The following is an 18,515-nucleotide window of genomic DNA, read 5'->3' on the forward strand; positions in this document are numbered from 1 at the left end:
GCTGAATTGGGTTCTGGGTTGGATAAGGAGGGACAGGCAAAATCCTGTCCCATTGGAACTCCACCATGAAGAAGAGAATTCTCTCCCCATCTTCCTTTTCTCATTCTATTGTTCCTCCTTTCTTTTTCCATTTTTAACCTACCTTCTCATTCTTCTTGTTTCTCTCTTTTTCTCTTTCCTGTATTCCAGTTAGATTTTTTAAATTCATTCTTGGGATATGGGCATTGCTGGCAAGGCCAGCATTTATTGCCCAGCCCTAATTTCCCTCGAGAAGGTGGTGAGCCGCCTTTTTAAACCGCTGCAGTCGGCGTGGTGAAGGTGCTCCCACAGTGCTGTTATGTAGGGAGTTCCAGGATTGTGACCCAGTGACGATGAAGGAATGGCGATATATTTCCAAGTCAGGATCGTGTGTGACTTAGAGGGGAACTTACAGGTGGTGGTGTTCCCATGTACCTGCTGTCCTTGTTCTTCTAGCTGGTAGAGGTCACGGGTTTGGGGATATTAATCACTTTGTACTGTTTCCATGTTTAGATGGCCTCTGAAGTGTCCTTGGAAGTTGACTCTGGTCATCATCCCAATAAAGGTTGGTTTGCTTAAAAATCATAATTGAAATATCTCAATTTTGTTGGATTGCGAAGATCTTGGATCTGAATTACATAGAAACATAGAAGATAGGAGCAGGAGTAGGCCATTCAGCCCCTCGAGCCTGCTCCGCCATTCAATGCGATCATGGCTGATCATCCAAATTCAGTACCCGGTCCCTGCTTTCTCCCCATACCCCTTGATCCCTTTAGCTTTAACAAATATATCCAACTCCTTCTTGAATATATTTAATGAATTGGCCTCCACTGCCTGCTGTGGTAGAGAATTCCACAGGTTCATCACTCTCTAGGTGAAGAAATTCCTCCTCATTTCTGTCCTAAATGGCCTACCCCTTATCCTTAGACTGTGACCCCTGGTTCTGGACTCCCCGACCATCGGGAACATCCTTCCTCCATCTAGTCTGTCCAGACCTGACAGAATTTTATAAGTTTCAATGAGATCCCCTCTCATTCTTCTAAACTCCAGCGAGTACAAGCCCAATCGACCCAATCTCTGCTCATACGTCATTCCTGCCATCCCAGGTATCAGCCTTGTGAATCTTCGCTGATCTCCCTCCATGGCAAGAACATCCTTCCTCAGATAAGGCGACCAAAACTGCACACAATACTCAAGGTGTGGTCTCAGCAAGGTCCTGTACAACTGCAGCAAGACATCCTTGTTCCTGTACTCAAACCCTCTCGCTACGAAGGTCAACATACCATTTGCCTTCTTAACCGCCTGCTGCACCTGCATGCTTACCTTCAGCGACTAGTGCACAAGGACACCCAGGTCTCGTTGCACTTCCCCTTCTCCCAATCTATTGCCATTCAGATAATAATCTGCCTTCCTGTTTTTGCCACCAAAGTGGATAACCTCACATTTATCCACGTTATATTGCATCTGCCATGCATCTGCCCAATCACCCAACCTGTCCAAATCATCCTGGAGTTTCTCGGCATCCTCCTCACAGCACACATGCCCACCCAGCTTTGTGTCGTCTGCAAACTTGGAGATATTACATCTAGTTCCCTTGTCTAAATCATTAATATATATTGTGAATAGCTGGGGTCCAAGGACCGATCCCTGCGGTACCCCACTAGTCACTGCCTGCCACTCGGAAAAAGACCCGTTTATTCCAACTCTTTGCTTTCTGTCTGCCAACCAGTTCTCTATCCAAGTCAATACCTTGCCCCCAGTCCCATGTGCCTTAACTTTACACGCTAATCTCTTATGCGGGACCTTATCAAAAGCCTTCTGAAAGTCCAAATACACCACATCCACTGGTTCTCCCTTATCTATTCTACCAGTTACATCCTCAAAAAATTCCAGTAGATTAGTCAAGCACGATTTACCTTTTGTAAATCCATGTTGACTTTGTCCGATCCCGTCACTGTTTTCCAAGTGCTCTGCTATTACATCTTTTATAATGGACTCTAGCATTTTCCCCACTACCGATGTCAGGCTGTAATTCCCCGTTTTCTCTCTACCACCTTTTTTAAATAGTGGGGTAACATTAGCTACCCTCCAATCCATGGGAACTGTTCCAGAGTCCATCGAATTTTGGAAGATGACCAGCAATGCATCAACTATTTCTAGGGCCACTTCCTTAAGTACCCTAGGATGTAGATTATCAGGCCCTGGGGATTTATCGGCCTTCAATCCCGTCAATTTCCCTAACACCATTTCCCTACAAATACTGATTTCTTTCAGTTCCTCCCTTTCATCAGACCCTATGTTCCCCGACATCTCTGGGAGGTTACCTTGGACTTACTGCTGCTGCATCACCGTAACTTCACCGGAATTGCGGCAGAATCCCTGCAAAGTTACAGCGAGGCAGAGAAATAAAGTCGGAGAAGATCCAGGGTTTTTATTACAACCATTTTCAGACCTCTCCAATGTGAAATATTGCAGTGATTTTAATCTCAATCGTTGCAGCCGTTATACAGAATTAGATAGAAATTACAACACCGAACCAGGCTGTCTGGCCCAACTTGTCCATTCTCCGTGCTCTGCCTGTCTGCACGCACATTAGGTGAGCAAAGTGAAACTTTTACCCGAGGTGCTTTGCATTATTTTCCATACGTACCAATCTATGAGGAGAACACAATGATACTGAGGAAGCTTTTATCTGCTCACCCTCTGTTACAAAATCCTACAAGAATCCCCTTAGGTGTTCATTGGACTAGTGGACCTCTCAGCTACAATGGATTAGAATATGCTGTAACTGAAGGAAATAATGAAGCAGCTGGAGTAAACGCACAACTTAAATGTATCACAGCATATTGTTGGAGTGTGTTATACATCTTGTATATATAACCTGTTGACTTCCCTTTCCCCACAGGCTTGCGGGTGCTTCCATACATGATAGTGATTGGTGATGGTATTCATAACTTTGCAGATGGGCTGGCTCTTGGAGCAGCCTTCTCTGTCTCCTGGAAGGCAGGACTCGGCACAACACTTGCGGTTTTATGCCATGAACTTCCTCATGAAATGGGTATGATTTGGTTTTACTTTTTAATACTCCTTTATCACAAGATTTATCCTTTATCATAATATAATTATGAATAAGAAAGGCCATTTGGTCGGTCTGGCCTCATCTATCCAGAAAGACCCTAAAGCTCCTCTATTGTAGCATCCGATTGTTATGTCGGAGTCCCCAGGTTTCTGATTCACATACCTAAATATTAAATGGAAATAGATATGTGGGGAGCATCAAGTAGTTCCTTGTGCTTCACTAGAAACAGTCCAACAACTGAAATAAACAGAAACTAAAACTAAAACACAACAGAATTTTTCATAGGGATCAACCTTTTTATCAGAGATAAGCAGAGATACCTTTTGGGGGTGGCAATAGATGTCAAAGTAATGCTCCTCACAATCATTCAATTGTCCTGATTCAAACTCTGTAGACTCCTTTAAGACGTATTTCCCCCCAGTCCAATTCTTGAATCTCCTGTGCGATCTCTAGCCATTCTCTGGTCTCCTTAATCTAGCCACTAATAGGTGTGTGAGAGTGGATAAAAGTGACTCTCCAACTGATTTTCACCTTTGCCCTCTTTCAAAGCATCTGGTCTTTGCTTGACACCTAGTGACACAACTGAGATCTGGAACTTAGTGTGTTGGGAACCACAGCTACAAGCCAATCTCTTTACTCATCTTGACACAGCACAATGGGTAACCAATGGGCTGTGCCTCAGAGAGGATAGCAGGTATTTTTGCCCCTTCATCGCACAGTATAGATCTTGGAGGTCTGAAATAATACATAAAATGCTAGAAATACTTAGCAGGTCAGGCAGCGCCTGTGGAGAGAGAAACAGCGTTAACTTTTCAGGTCGATGATTTTCGTCAGATCTTGGAGGTCTCCTGTTTCCGAAACCTTGTTTCCAAAGGGTCTCCTCAAATGTTTATTTTCTCCCTTTCTTTAGGTCCTCTCCTATGCCATGCACTTTTCTTAGGCTAAAAGCATTCAAGTGTATGACTGTGGACTGTAGCAAGTATGTCCATTTTTTCTTGACCCAAGGGACTCATTTTCATTCCATTCAACTCCTCTCCTTGTTTGGCAGAGCTAAATTTGAAACTAATTTATGGAGAAGTGGAGGCACTGTCATTACAACCAGCCATTCCATGACATTTCATTGTCACCCCACCTTCAAAGGAATTCCAAGTTACTCCATCACTACTAGAAACACTAGGTCAACAGCACTGGAACAATGCATGGAAGAATGTGCTGACAAGCATTAGAGTGTGTGCTTTAAGCAACCTGCTATTTGTGACCCTCTTGGCCCAGCACAAAAAGGAAACACACCAATGCGATTAGGACAATATCCTATGAAGATGCTGTAGCTGAGTATGAGTAGTGTTTAAAACTCCAACCAATGCACCACCAAAGGTCAATTTATGTGCAGTACACCCTGTTGTTCTGGAATGGTTTGTGTTACTCTGTGGGAGCACCTTCACCTCACGGACTGCAGCAGTTCAAGGCGGCGGCTCACCACCACCTGCTCAAGGGCAATTAAGGATGGGCAATAAATGCTGGCTTTGCCAGCGACGCCCACGTCCCACGAACAAATTAAAAAATATTATTACTGCTATCTGGAATGGTCCTTTTCATTCAGAAACTTTCCCCTTGCCATTTTGAAGCTGGTTTTGTTTTTCTTGTATCAGCTATGGCTCAGTTGGTAACACTCTCGCCTGACTCAGAAGGTTGTGGGTTCATAGTCCCGCCCCAGAGACTTGAGTACATATCTAGGCTGACACTTCCAGTGCAGTACTGAGGTGCCGTCTTTCGGATGAGACGTTGAACAGAGGTCCTGTCTGCCCTCTCAGGTGGACGTAAAAGATCCCACAGCACTATTCGAAGAAGAGCAGGGGATTTCTCTTATTAATCTGGCCAATATTTATCCCTCAATCAACACCGCTAAAACAGATGCTCTGGTCATTTTTTTTTTTTTTTTTTTTTTTAACCCCACAGTGCAGCTAGAGGCCATTTCGGCCCATCGAGCCTGCACCGACACATATCCCACCCGATCCCCGTAACCCCAACACATATCCCACCCCACGTATTTAATCCCCCTACCACTAAGGGTCAATTTATCATAGCCAATCAACCTAACCCGCACATCTTTGGACTGTGGGAGGAAACCCACGCAAACACGGGGAGAATGTGCAAACTCCACACAGACAGTCACCCGAGGCCGGATTCGAACCCGGGTCCCTGGCGCTGTGAGGCAACAGTGCTAACCACTATGCCACCGTGCTGTTTATCTCATTGCTGTTTGTGGGAGCTTGCTGTGCGCAATTCAGCTGCCGCATTTCCTACATTTCAACAGTGACCACACTTTAAAAGTATTTCATTGGCTGTAAAGTGCTGTGGGACGTCCTGACGTCATGAAAGGCGCGATATAAATGTAAGCTCTTTCTTTTCTTTACGGACATTTCTCCGTTTTCTGGAACTGAACCAGCATTCTGGAATGGTTTGGGCCAAAAACGGAATGGTTCGTGCCATTCCGAGTCAAAATATGTCACTGCGAGAGGGCATCAGATTTAGGGCGCTGAGGGAAATGTACTGCTTTTCCAAGGTGCCTGTGTATTCAATGAAAGGGCCCAAAGCGTTATGCCATCATGCTCACTTGAATGTTACTTTGACAGATTCTCTTGATAACAATAATGAGTTTGTCCTCCCTTGCACTTTAGGTGATTTTGCAGTTCTGTTGCACTCTGGTATTTCTGTGAAGAAAGCTCTTATCATGAACTTTGGCAGTGCCTTGACTGCCTTTATTGGACTCTACATATCATTAGGTGTTGCGACAGATGAGACAGTTCAGGAATGGATATTTACTGTAGCAACAGGACTCTTCCTATACGTTGCTCTTGCAGATATGGTAAATATATCTTTTATATGATTATTGCTGCTCATATTTGCATGTGTGAGTACAGCTGTGTAATTAAGGATGTACACCCTAAATACTGACCCAGCCAATATCAGTTAAATCAGCATAGACTGCAAATCACCCCTGGTGGTCTGGATAGCTTAGTGCCACACCAGGTGAGGCCGACATTTCTCCACAATCCCGCCCCAAATCGAGTGGGATAACGGTGGAAATAAGAGAAAAATCACACTGCTTCAGTGACCTCAAACTTCCTCTTCACGCCCCAGCTGGATAGGCCAGCGACCCATTCACCGCCTGCCACATGTAAATGGTGTTGGGCAGCCAAGTGCCCGATTGTTCTACTTACTTGTGATATCCGAGTGGTAAGGTCAGAAACTGAGAGAAGCGAGTTCTTAGGCAGAAAACCCAACTGTTTAATTATACGGTGTAGCAGAGAAACATCTCTTATAGGCTGCAAGCAAAACACAGTATTTCTAACTGCACGATGCCAAGATGGAGGATTCCCCTCTGAGTCATACCCATAATGCAATGCCACATTACCTTAAACGCTGGTGAATGTGATACCTTAATCTTTGGCTCCATCTGGTGGATAACTTAAACATTACATCCCAGATTACTATATTACTGCTTCCATTTCCACTGACCCCAGGGACTGCCAGGAGAAGGGTTGAGTAGTCCCTGGAGGAGCACTGAGCCTGTATTCACTAGAGTTTAGAAGAATGAGAGGGAATCTCATTGAAACTTATAAAATTCTGACAGGGCTAGACAGACTGGATGCAGGGAGGATGTTTCCCCTGGCTGGGGGGGTCTAGAACGAGGGGTCACAGTCTCAGGATACGGGGTAGGACATTTAGGACTGAGATGAGGAGAAATTTCTTCACTCAGAGGATGGTGAACCTGTGGAATTCTCTACCACAGAAGGCTGTGGAGGCCAAGTCACTGAATATATTTAAGACGGAGATAGATAGATTTCTAGACACAAAAGGCATCAAGGGGTATGGGGAGAGAGCGGGAATATGGTATTGAGATAGAGGATCAGCCATGATCATATTGAATGGCGGAGCAGGCTCGAAGAGCCGAGTGGCCTACTCCTGCTCCTATTTTTCTATGTTTCAATAGCAAGCCCTCTAAGTCGTGGACGGAGAGAGAAGGGCCTTCTTTCCTTCCATAGAGGCCTCAAACGTTTACTTGCTTAAGTCCCCAGAACAGTCCAATCAGCACTACAATCTTCGGGAGTCTTCTAAGGCTATTCCCTCATACTGTGGTGCTACAGCGGGCGTCCCCCTCCCCTGTGGCAGGCCCCCCCTCACTTACTGTACTGCACAATTCCTGTACGGGATGGCAATGTTTCATAAAACCTGGAGGGTGTATCAGGACCTGCTCATTGTAGCATCACAACCAGAACAATTTCTGTAACTACTCAGGGAAACGAATGAGCGTGGATCAATTGAATGAAATGTGAGAAAGGCTGGATTCCACACTTCTGTTTTCTCTCTTTTATTGCTACACCACGTGCAACATCTGGGTGGAACGCTCATTGCTTACGGGGAGTCCTCTATCCTCTTAATTTTCGTGTCTGTTCCAGTCTGTTCCTCTAAGCTCGGACTTTCTTTCTGTCCCACTTTTTGTTTCCTTCTTTCTAGCCTGAAATCTCTCTCTCTCTCTCTCTCAGCCCCTGATCTTGCTGTTTGACATTATTTTGCGTCTCTGTTCCTCATCTCCCTTATTGTTAGCCCCAAGTTTTCTCTTTCTCTCACAGCTATCTCTATTTCTTTCACCAAAATGTTCTGTCCATTTATTTTTCCCCAATCTCCTACCCCATCCCTCACCTCTCTCGTACTTGCTATTGTCCATATTGTCCTCTCTCCTTGACGTTTCTCTTTCTTTGGTCTGATCTCGCTCTCTGCTATGATCTCTCCCTTTGTCTCAGACCGCCCCCTCTGGTTCTCTCTCTCAGACCGCCCCCTCTGGTTCTCCCTCTCAGACCGCCCCCTCTGGTTCTCTCTCTCAGACCGCCCCCTCTGGTTCTCTCTCTCAGACCGCCCCCCTCTGGTTCTCTCTCTCAGACCGCCCCCTCTGGTTCTCTCTCTCAGACCGCCCCCTCTGGTTCTCTCTCTCAGACCGCCCCCTCTGGTTCTCTCTCTCAGACCGCCCCCTCTGGTTCTCTCTCTCAGACCGCCCCCTCTGGTTCTCTCTCTCAGACCGCCCCCTGTGGTTCTCTCTCTCAGACCGCCCCCTCTGGTTCTCTCTCTCAGACCGCCCCTCTCTGGTTCTCTCTCTCAGACCGCCCCCTCTGGTTCTCTCTCTCAGACCGCCCCCTCTGGTTCTCTCTCTCAGACCGCCCCCTCTGGTTCTCTCTCTCAGACCGCACCCTCTGGTTCTCTCTCTCAGACCGCCCCCTCTGGTTCTCTCTCTCAGACCGCCCCCTCTGGTTCTCTCTCTCAGACCGCCCCCCTCTGGTTTTCTCTCTCAGACCGCCCCTCTCTGGTTCTCTCTCTCAGACCGCCCCCTCTGGTTCTCTCTCTCAGACCGCCCCCTGTGGTTCTCTCAGACCGCCCCCTGTGGTTCTCTCTCTCAGACCGCCCCCTCTGGTTCTCTCTCTCAGACCGCCCCCTCTGGTTCTCTCTCTCAGACCGCCCCCTCTGGTTTTCTCTCTCAGACCGCCCCCCTCTGGTTCTCTCTCTCAGACCGCCCCTCTGGTTCTCTCTCTCAGACCGCCCCTCTGGTTCTCTCTCTCAGACCGCCCCCTGTGGTTCTCTCTCTCAGACCGCCCCCTGTGGTTCTCTCTCTCAGACCGCCCCCTCTGGTTCTCTCTCTCAGACCGCCCCCTCTGGTTCTCTCTCAGACCGCCCCCTGTGGTTCTCTCTCTCAGACCGCCCCCTCTGGTTCTCTCTCTCAGACCGCCCCCTCTGGTTCTCTCTCTCAGACCGCCCCCTCTGGTTCTCTCTCTCAGACCGCCCCCTCTGGTTCTCTCTCTCAGACCGCACCCTCTGGTTCTCTCTCTCAGACCGCCCCCTCTGGTTCTCTCTCTCAGACCGCACCCTCTGATTCTCTCTCTCAGACCGCCCCCTCTGGTTCTCTCTCTCAGACCGCCCCCTCTGGTTCTCTCTCTCAGACTGCACCCTCTGATTCTCTCTCTCAGACCGCCCCCTCTGGTTCTCTCTCTCAGACCGCCCCCTCTGGTTCTCTCTCTCAGACCGCACCCTCTGGTTCTCTCTCTCAGACCGCCCCCTCTGGTTCTCTCTCTCAGACCGCCCCCTCTGGTTCTCTCTCTCAGACCGCCCCCTCTGGTTCTCTCTCTCAGACCGCACCCTCTGATTCTCTCTCTCAGACCGCCCCCTCTGGTTCTCTCTCTCAGACCGCCCCCTCTGGTTCTCTCTCTCAGACCGCCCCCTCTGGTTCTCTCTCTCAGACCGCCCCTCTGATTCTCTCTCTCAGACCGCCCCCTCTGGTTCTCTCTCTCAGACCGCCCCCTCTGGTTCTCTCTCTCAGACCGCCCCCTCTGGTTCTCTCTCTCAGACCGCCCCCTCTGGTTCTCTCTCTCAGACCGCCCCCTCTGGTTCTCTCTCTCAGACCGCCCCTCTGGTTCTCTCTCTCAGACCGCCCCCTCTGGTTCTCTCTCTCAGACCGCCCCCTCTGGTTCTCTCTCTCAGACCGCCCCCTCTGGTTCTCTCTCTCAGACCGCCCCCTCTGGTTCTCTCTCTCAGACCGCCCCTCTGGTTCTCTCTCTCAGACCGCCCCCTCTGGTTCTCTCTCTCAGACCGCCCCCTCTGGTTCTCTCTCTCAGACCGCACCCTCTGATTCTCTCTCTCAGACCGCCCCCTCTGGTTCTCTCTCTCAGACTGTGGTAAACCACTGTATTGTATATTGCCACCTCTGGGTGGCGCTGTGTATGGAGGCATGCCTCAGCTGACTCCACCCACCACTGTGTGGGTTTCGTTCAGACTTGTTCAGTCACTCACGAAGAAGCATGGTCTCTTCTTAGCTAATAAAAGCCTTATTCATCTCTTCTTTCGACTCATCATCTCTTCTTCGACTCATCACCTTTTATGAAGTAATTGATAAGCGTATCACAGACCGCCCCCTCTGGTTCTCTCTCTCAGACCGCCCCCTCTGGTTCTCTCTCTCAGACCGCCCCCTCTGGTTCTCTCTCTCAGACCGCCCCCTCTGGTTCTCTCTCTCAGACCGCACCCTCTGGTTCTCTCTCTCAGACCGCCCCCTCTGGTTCTCTCTCTCAGACCGCACCCTCTGATTCTCTCTCTCAGACCGCCCCCTCTGGTTCTCTCTCTCAGACCGCCCCCTCTGGTTCTCTCTCTCAGACCGCACCCTCTGATTCTCTCTCTCAGACCGCCCCCTCTGGTTCTCTCTCTCAGACCGCCCCCTCTGGTTCTCTCTCTCAGACCGCACCCTCTGGTTCTCTCTCTCAGACCGCCCCCTCTGGTTCTCTCTCTCAGACCGCCCCCTCTGGTTCTCTCTCTCAGACCGCCCCCTCTGGTTCTCTCTCTCAGACCGCACCCTCTGATTCTCTCTCTCAGACCGCCCCCTCTGGTTCTCTCTCTCAGACCGCCCCCTCTGGTTCTCTCTCTCAGACCGCCCCCTCTGGTTCTCTCTCTCAGACCGCCCCTCTGATTCTCTCTCTCAGACCGCCCCCTCTGGTTCTCTCTCTCAGACCGCCCCCTCTGGTTCTCTCTCTCAGACCGCCCCCTCTGGTTCTCTCTCTCAGACCGCCCCCTCTGGTTCTCTCTCTCAGACCGCCCCCTCTGGTTCTCTCTCTCAGACCGCCCCTCTGGTTCTCTCTCTCAGACCGCCCCCTCTGGTTCTCTCTCTCAGACCGCCCCCTCTGGTTCTCTCTCTCAGACCGCCCCCTCTGGTTCTCTCTCTCAGACCGCCCCCTCTGGTTCTCTCTCTCAGACCGCCCCTCTGGTTCTCTCTCTCAGACCGCCCCCTCTGGTTCTCTCTCTCAGACCGCCCCCTCTGGTTCTCTCTCTCAGACCGCACCCTCTGATTCTCTCTCTCAGACCGCCCCCTCTGGTTCTCTCTCTCAGACTGTGGTAAACCACTGTATTGTATATTGCCACCTCTGGGTGGCGCTGTGTATGGAGGCATGCCTCAGCTGACTCCACCCACCACTGTGTGGGTTTCGTTCAGACTTGTTCAGTCACTCACGAAGAAGCATGGTCTCTTCTTAGCTAATAAAAGCCTTATTCATCTCTTCTTTCGACTCATCATCTCTTCTTCGACTCATCACCTTTTATGAAGTAATTGATAAGCGTATCACAGACCGCCCCCTCTGGTTCTCTCTCTCAGACCGCCCCCTCTGGTTCTCTCTCTCAGACCGCCCCCTCTGGTTCTCTCTCTCAGACCGCCCCCTCTGGTTCTCTCTCTCAGACCGCCCCCTCTGGTTCTCTCTCTCAGACCGCCCCTCTGGTTCTCTCTCTCAGACCGCCCCCTCTGGTTCTCTCTCTCAGACCGCCCCTCTGGTTCTCTCTCTCAGACCGCCCCCTCTGGTTCTCTCTCTCAGACCGCCCCCCTCTGGTTCTCTCTCTCAGACCGCCCTCTCTGGTTCTCTCTCTCAGACCGCCCCTCTGGTTCTCTCTCTCAGACCGCCCCCTCTGGTTCTCTCTCTCAGACCGCCCCCTCTGGTTCTCTCTCTCAGACCGCACCCTCTGATTCTCTCTCTCAGACCGCCCCCTCTGGTTCTCTCTCTCAGACCGCCCCCTCTGGTTCTCTCTCTCAGACCGCCCCCTCTGGTTCTCTCTCTCAGACCGCCCCCTCTGGTTCTCTCTCTCAGACCGCCCCCCTCTGGTTCTCTCTCTCAGACCGCCCCCTCTGGTTCTCTCTCTCAGACCGCCCCCTCTGGTTCTCTCTCTCAGACCGCCCCCTCTGGTTCTCTCTCTCAGACCGCCCCCTCTGGTTCTCTCTCTCAGACCGCCCCCTCTGGTTCTCTCTCTCAGACCGCCCCCTCTGGTTCTCTCTCTCAGACCGCCCCTCTGGTTCTCTCTCTCAGACCGCCCCCTCTGGTTCTCTCTCTCAGACCGCCCCCTCTGGTTCTCTCTCTCAGACCGCACCCTCTGATTCTCTCTCTCAGACCGCCCCCTCTGGTTCTCTCTACCATCTCCAGCCCTGTTTTTAATGACCTCATCCCTTCCTGTTTCCTCTGCCCACCTGTCTCCCCGACCTCAGAACTGAAAATAAAGGGGTATAATCAGAGGTAAAATAACCATTTTACTTGTCCGAGAGAGCTGCTAAACTTCCTGTGAAATTTAAATGGTTGGTGTGGCCGAAGGAAATAGAAAGCATGGGAGTAGAAGGCTAGGGTTAGGACCAGGACGGGCTGGGATGGTAGAAGCAGCAGGAGGAAAAAAATTAAATGGCTGGTAAAACTGAAGAGGGGGTGAATCGGATCATGGGTCAGGGAGAAAATGGCAGGGTGAGGAAGAAGAGCAGGGCAGAGGAGCAGGGTTAATGCAAAGGACACCAAGAAAGGTACAGCTTGGTTTGGGAGTCAAGGTCAGCTGTAAGACAGAAAGGAGGCACAACACTGACACCTACTGTTGGTAGGCCTGCACTGCAAGGTAATTAATGCTAACTTTACAACGTAAGGTGTCCAGGTAGAATCACAGGATCATAGAAAGTTACAGCACGGAAGGAGGCCATTTTGGCCCATCGTGTCCGCGCCGGCCAACAAAGAGCTATCCAGCCTAATCCCACTTCCCAGCTCTTGGTCCGTAGCCCTGCAGGTTACAGCATCCCAAGTGCACATCCAAGTACTTTTTAAATGTGGTTAGGGTTCCTGTCTCTACCGCCCTTTCAGGCAGTGAGTTCCAGACCCCCACAACCCGCTGGGTGAAGAAATTTCCCCTCAAATCCCCTCTAAACCTTCCCCAATTACTTTAAATCTGTGCCTCCTGGTTTTTGACCCCTCTGCTAAGGGAAATAGGTCCTTTCTATCCACTCTATCTAGGCCCCTCATAATTTTATACACCTCAATAAGGTCTCCCCTCAGCCTCCTCTGTTCCAAGGAAAACAGACCCAGCCTATCCAGTCTTTCCTCATAGCTAAGATTCTCTACTCCTGGCAACATCCTTGTAAATCTCCTCTGTACCCTCTCTAGTGCAATCACATCTTTCCTGTAATGTGGTGACCAGAACTGCACGCAGTACTCGAGCTGGGGCCTAACTAGTGTTTTATACAGTTGAAGCATAACCCCCTGCTCTTGTATTCTATGCCATGGTTAATAAAGGCAAGCATTCCGTATGCCTTCTTAACCACCTTATCTACCTGTCCTGCTACCTTCAGGGATCTGTGGACATACACTCCAAGGTCCCTTTGTTCCTCTACACTACTCAGTGTCCTACCATTTAATATGTATTCCCTTTCCTCGTTAGCCCTCCCCAAATGCATTACCTCACACTTCTCCGGATTGAATTCCATTTGCCACTGTTCTGCCCACCTGACCAATTTATTGATATGATAGCAAAATACTGCAGATGCTGGAAATCCGAAATAACAACAGAAATTGCTGGAAAAACTCAGCAGGTCAGGCAACATCCGTGGAGAGAAATTTGAGTTGACGTTTCGGGTCGAAACCCTTCTTCAAACCTGCAGTCTACAGCTTCCTTCTTCAGTATCAACCACACAGCCAATTTTAGTATCATCTGCAAACTTCTTAATCATACCTCCTATTTTCAAGTCAAGATCGTTGATATATACCACAAAAAGCAAGGGACCTAGTACTGAGCCCTGCGGAACCTCACTGGAAACAGCCTTCCAGTCACAAAAACACCCATCAACCATTACCCTCTGCTTCCTGTCTCCGAGCCAGTTTTGAATCCAACTTGACACTTTGCCCTGGATACCGTGGGCTTTTAACTTCGTGACCAGTCTGCCATGTAGAACCTTATCAAAAGCCTTGTTAAAGTCCATATACATGACATCAAACGCACTACCCTCATCTACCCTCCTTGTTACCTCCTCAAAAAATTCAATCAAGTTTGTCAGACACGACCTTCCCTTAACAAATCCGTGCTGACTATCCTTGATTAATCTGTGTCTTTCTTTATCCTGTCCTTCAGAATTCTTGCCAATAATTTTCCCACCACCGGTGTCACTAAGGGCTGGATTTTCTCAGCGGTGTCGGGATAGCTAGTTGCTGGATTCCGGTCCCGCTCCCAGCTGCAGCCGCTCTGTCAAAGGGATTTTCTCCTGATTGGCCTTGTTAAGCCCGTCCTGTGGGCTTCCGGCCAATTAACAGGAAGCGGGTCTGATGACGTCATTTGATGATGCGTCCTCAGCCGGTTTCCTTAAAGGGTTCACGGCCACATTGAGTTTGACAGTTGTTCTGTCAGTGTTTTACAACATTGAGGTGCTGCAAACACTGACAAGCACTGCACAAAGGTGGAAGGTTGCTCCCAGGCTCTCCAAGTATATGGAGGGAGTCACAGCACGCAGGGAGGTCCTCTTCCCTTCCAAGGGCAGAAGAGACCTCCCCAGGTCACCAACGCAGCCTGGTTGCACATTGCACAGGAGGGCGAAAGCAGGGATGTCGTCAGGAGTCCCTGGCTGCACTGGCGCCAACCTTTCAATGATCTCAGTGGATCACGAAACGTTACTGCAAAGCCGCACTCAAACTCAAGCTGTGCCACTCAACACACCCCCATCACTCTGCCTTCCATACCCTTCACCTGCACATCCTTACTCACACCAACTTACCTTGCACCTCCACCCATCCCTCTCTATCTACATTATCACTTCCCCATCTCACTAGCCACCCCTCACACTCACCCTCATCCTACTGCAAGCATACCAACTAACAAAACACAAGGGTAGGCACTTGAGAGGTTTAGCCAATGTCCATGTGAAGTTTCTGGTAATGTGTTGTCATACAGTGAAATCTATATTTTCAACACTGCCCCTATTGGACCGATCTGTGCGCACCTTGAGAAGTGTCTTACGGAGTTCCAGTGAATGTTGAGACATAACTTCCCCACCCCCGCTATAGTGATGAGTGTGCATGGAATAGCTTGGACATTAAAGGGATGCTTGATGGTGCTGGTGTGGGATGGTGTCAACCTGGCGCATCATGTGGCAACAACCAGGGTTTACAGCGTCAGGTGAAGTAAATCTGGCCCGGGCAGCAATGTTGTCAGGGGCTGATGCCCTGTATCCTGTGCAGCATCAGGTGATGGCGGTGAAGGTTGGTGATGTTGTTGGCGATGTTGGTGTGCCTGGTGATGTTGGTACTGGGGCTGATCATGAAAGGATTCAGTGGACCAAGATCTGATTATTTTCAAGGGCACCGATGTTGCTGCAATAGATGGCAGCTTCAGGTGAGATGACAGAAGCGATCTGTCAATGGTGAGATGGCACTGGACATACAGTTGGCTCTAAACACTTGCAAGCTAAAGAAATCTCTATATGTCTTACAAACACAGTAACCAACAGTTTCTGCGCTCTGAAACTGACCATCTGCAACATGGTATCCTTTACACCACTTCTGCAGCTGTCAGCTTCTCAGATACATCAGAGCAGACTCAACTCACGCCAGGGTGAAAACATAGAACATAAGAACATAAGAAATAGGAGCAGGAGTAGGCCATTCGGCCCCTTGCGCCTGCTCTGCCATTTAATGAGATCATGGCTGATCCGATTTTGGCCTCAACTCCACTTTCCTGCCCGCTCCCCATAACCCTCGACTCCCCTGTTGCTCAAAAATCTCAGCCTTGAATATATTCAATGACTCAGCTTCCACAGCTCTCTCGGGTAAAGAATTCCAAAGATTCCTCCTCATCTGCGTCTTAAATGAGCGACCCCTTATTCTGAGACTATGTCCCCTCGTTCCAGATTCCCCCATGAAGGGAAACATCCTCTCAGCATCTACCCTGTCCAACCTCTTCAGAATCTTATATGTTTCAGTAAGATGACCTCTCATTCTTCTAAACTCCAATGAGTATAGGCCCAACCTGGTGAACCTTTCCTCATAAGACAACCCTTCCATCCCAAGAATCAACCTAGTGAACCTTCTCTGAACTACCTCCAATGCAAGTATATCCCTCCTTAAATAAGGAGACCAAAACTGTACGCAGTACTCCAGGTGTGGTCTCACCAGTGCCCTGTACAGTTGTAGCAAGACTTCCCACTTTTATACTCTATCCCCTTGAAATAAAGGCCAACATTCCATTTGCCATCCTAATTACTTGCTGCACCTGCATGTTAACTTTTTGTGTTTCATGTACGAGGACACCCAAATCCCTCTGTACCGCCGCATTCTGTAGTCATTTAAATATTTTTCTTTTCTATTCTTCCTACCAAAGTGGATAACTTCACATTTTCCCACATTATATTCCATCTGCCAAATTCTTGCCCACTCACTGAACCTATCTATATCCCTTTGCAGACTCTTTATGTCCTCACAACTTGCTTTCCCACCTATCTTTGTATCAGCAGCAAATTTGGCTACAATACACTCGCTTCCTTCATCCAAGTCATTAATATATAGGAAACTCTTTTTTATCCGGCAACGACGGGACCGGCATGGTGCCGGTTGATCAAAAAGTCCGGATTACAGAGAGGTATACTTACCAAGGTACGAGAGCCCCGTACACGGCCATAGGTGCAGGAGTCCCGGTTACACGGCACTTGTGCAGGAGTCCCGGTTACACGGCCACAGATCCAGGAGTCCCTGGTTGCATGGCCACAGGTGCAGGAACCCCAGTTACACAGCCACAGATCCAGGAACCCCGGTTACACGGCCACTAATATATAGTAAATAAAACTTAACTGAACCTACTCCTGAATTTTGCGGGTTAAGAGAGATTTCCGAATATTTAGGTGCCGGTAAAAAGAGTTTCCTGGTAGATTGTAAATAGTTGAGGCCCTAGCACTGATCACTGTGGCACCCCACTAGTTACAGATTGCCATCCTGAAAATGACCCATTTATCCCGACTTTCTGTTTTCTGTTAGTTAGCCAATCCTCTATCCAATCTAATCTATTACCCCCAGCACCATGAGCTCTTATCTTATGCAGTAACCTTTTATGTGGCACCTTGTCAAATGCCTTCTGGAAATCCAAATACACCACATCTACTGGTTCCCCTTTATCCATCCTGTTCATTACCTCCTCAAAGAACTCTAATAGATTTGTCAAACACGATTTCCCTTTCATAAAACCATGTTGACTCTGTTTGATTGTATTATGATTTTCTAAATGCCCTAATACTACTTCCTTAATAATGGATTCCAGCATTTTCCCAATGGCAGATGTTAGGCTAACTGGCCTATAGTTTCCTGCTTTCTGTCTCCCTCCTTTTTTGAATTTTACATTTGTGGTTTTCCAATCTGCTGGGACTTTTCCAGAGTCAAGGAAATTTTGGAAGATTACAGCCAATGCATCCACTATCTCTGTAGCCACTTCTTTTAAGATCCTAGGATGTAGGCCATCAGGTCCAGGGGAATTATCAGCCTTTAGACCCGTAAGTTTGCCTCGCACTTTTTCTCTAGTGAGCTGGCCTGTTCCCCGAGCAGCAGGTAACCCGTGGGGGAGCACGTAAAATTGGAAGGAAGCCTCAAAATATCATTAAAATGGCTCTTAACAAGCCATTTAATGAGCACATTTGTCTCCCCCGCCGCTTGATGTGGGGTCAGTTCTTCGCTGACAGACCTGACATCTGGGAGACTCGCGTGGAGGCGGGTTGACAGCAGGTTTCCTACCCGCTGTCAATCTTTGCTATTTTGACAGCGGACCCGCCTCCAAACCCGCCCTCTGAGTGTTGGCAAAATTCCGGCCCTAGTTTCACAAGGCATGTCAAAAATTGTGGCACGCAGGAATTAAGAAATGTGACAGCAAAAAGTGCGCCCAGTGGCAAGAAAATTCTTATATCTTATCTATATATATAAAAGGATACATCTGTCTGTCTGTCATTCCGTCTGTCTGTATTGAATAAACTCGAAAGTTATAGAGCGTACCTACACGTGTGTTACGTCGAAAGAAAGCTTACGATTCCAGAACTGTCATAAGCGTATTTACTTTTCGGTCGGACGAAAATTGTTCGCGCGTTATGCAAAAAACCTTCAAAATTCAACTCATTATCTGCTAATTACCATTGATTGACTGACGTCAAGGTCGACCAATCCTGTGCCATCACGATTGACCAATCCTACAGTTCAGTCGCCTGATGGTTGGCCAATCGCTGCGTCTGTGGGTGGGACAAATGCTTTTCAACTCAGGCATCGGGCAGCCATTGCTTCACTACTTCCAGCTCAAACTACTCTGCTAATCCAGCTTCGAAAAAGTTAGTATCTCTTTTAAAAATTACATAACATTTACCAAAAACATTTTATAAGTACTTTCACTTTCATCTTTGAAGCTATTAAAAAGGTAGAAATGTTGCCCGGCATCAGATTCACACAGGGACAGACAGACAGGCCCCAAAGCCTGGGACTCCATTTAAACCGCCCGGCCCAAAACAGCCCTGGCAAAGCCGGGCTCCCCCAGCTAGTATTAAACTCTCTTTTAACCAGCAAAATTCAGGAGTAGGTTCAGG

The 18,515-nt window shown here is 48.8% G+C and overlaps 1 protein-coding gene across 1 annotated transcript in view; it reads left to right on the plus strand.

Annotated features, from left to right (window-relative positions):
- Positions 1–18,515, plus strand: part of slc39a4 (solute carrier family 39 member 4) — an 83,338-nt gene that overhangs the window by 61,056 nt on the left and 3,767 nt on the right. Inside the window, exons 9-11 of the mRNA XM_085987321.1 lie at positions 532–583; positions 2,924–3,076; positions 5,776–5,963. Of these exons, the coding sequence (XP_085843447.1) occupies positions 532–583; positions 2,924–3,076; positions 5,776–5,963 (393 nt within the window). The remainder of the gene's footprint in view (positions 1–531; positions 584–2,923; positions 3,077–5,775; positions 5,964–18,515) is intronic.

Source organism: Somniosus microcephalus, chromosome 5, assembly GCF_052327205.1.
Source record: "Somniosus microcephalus isolate GS21.2 chromosome 5, FLI_Smic_1.0, whole genome shotgun sequence".
In the NCBI taxonomy this organism is placed as follows: domain Eukaryota; kingdom Metazoa; phylum Chordata; class Chondrichthyes; order Squaliformes; family Somniosidae; genus Somniosus; species Somniosus microcephalus.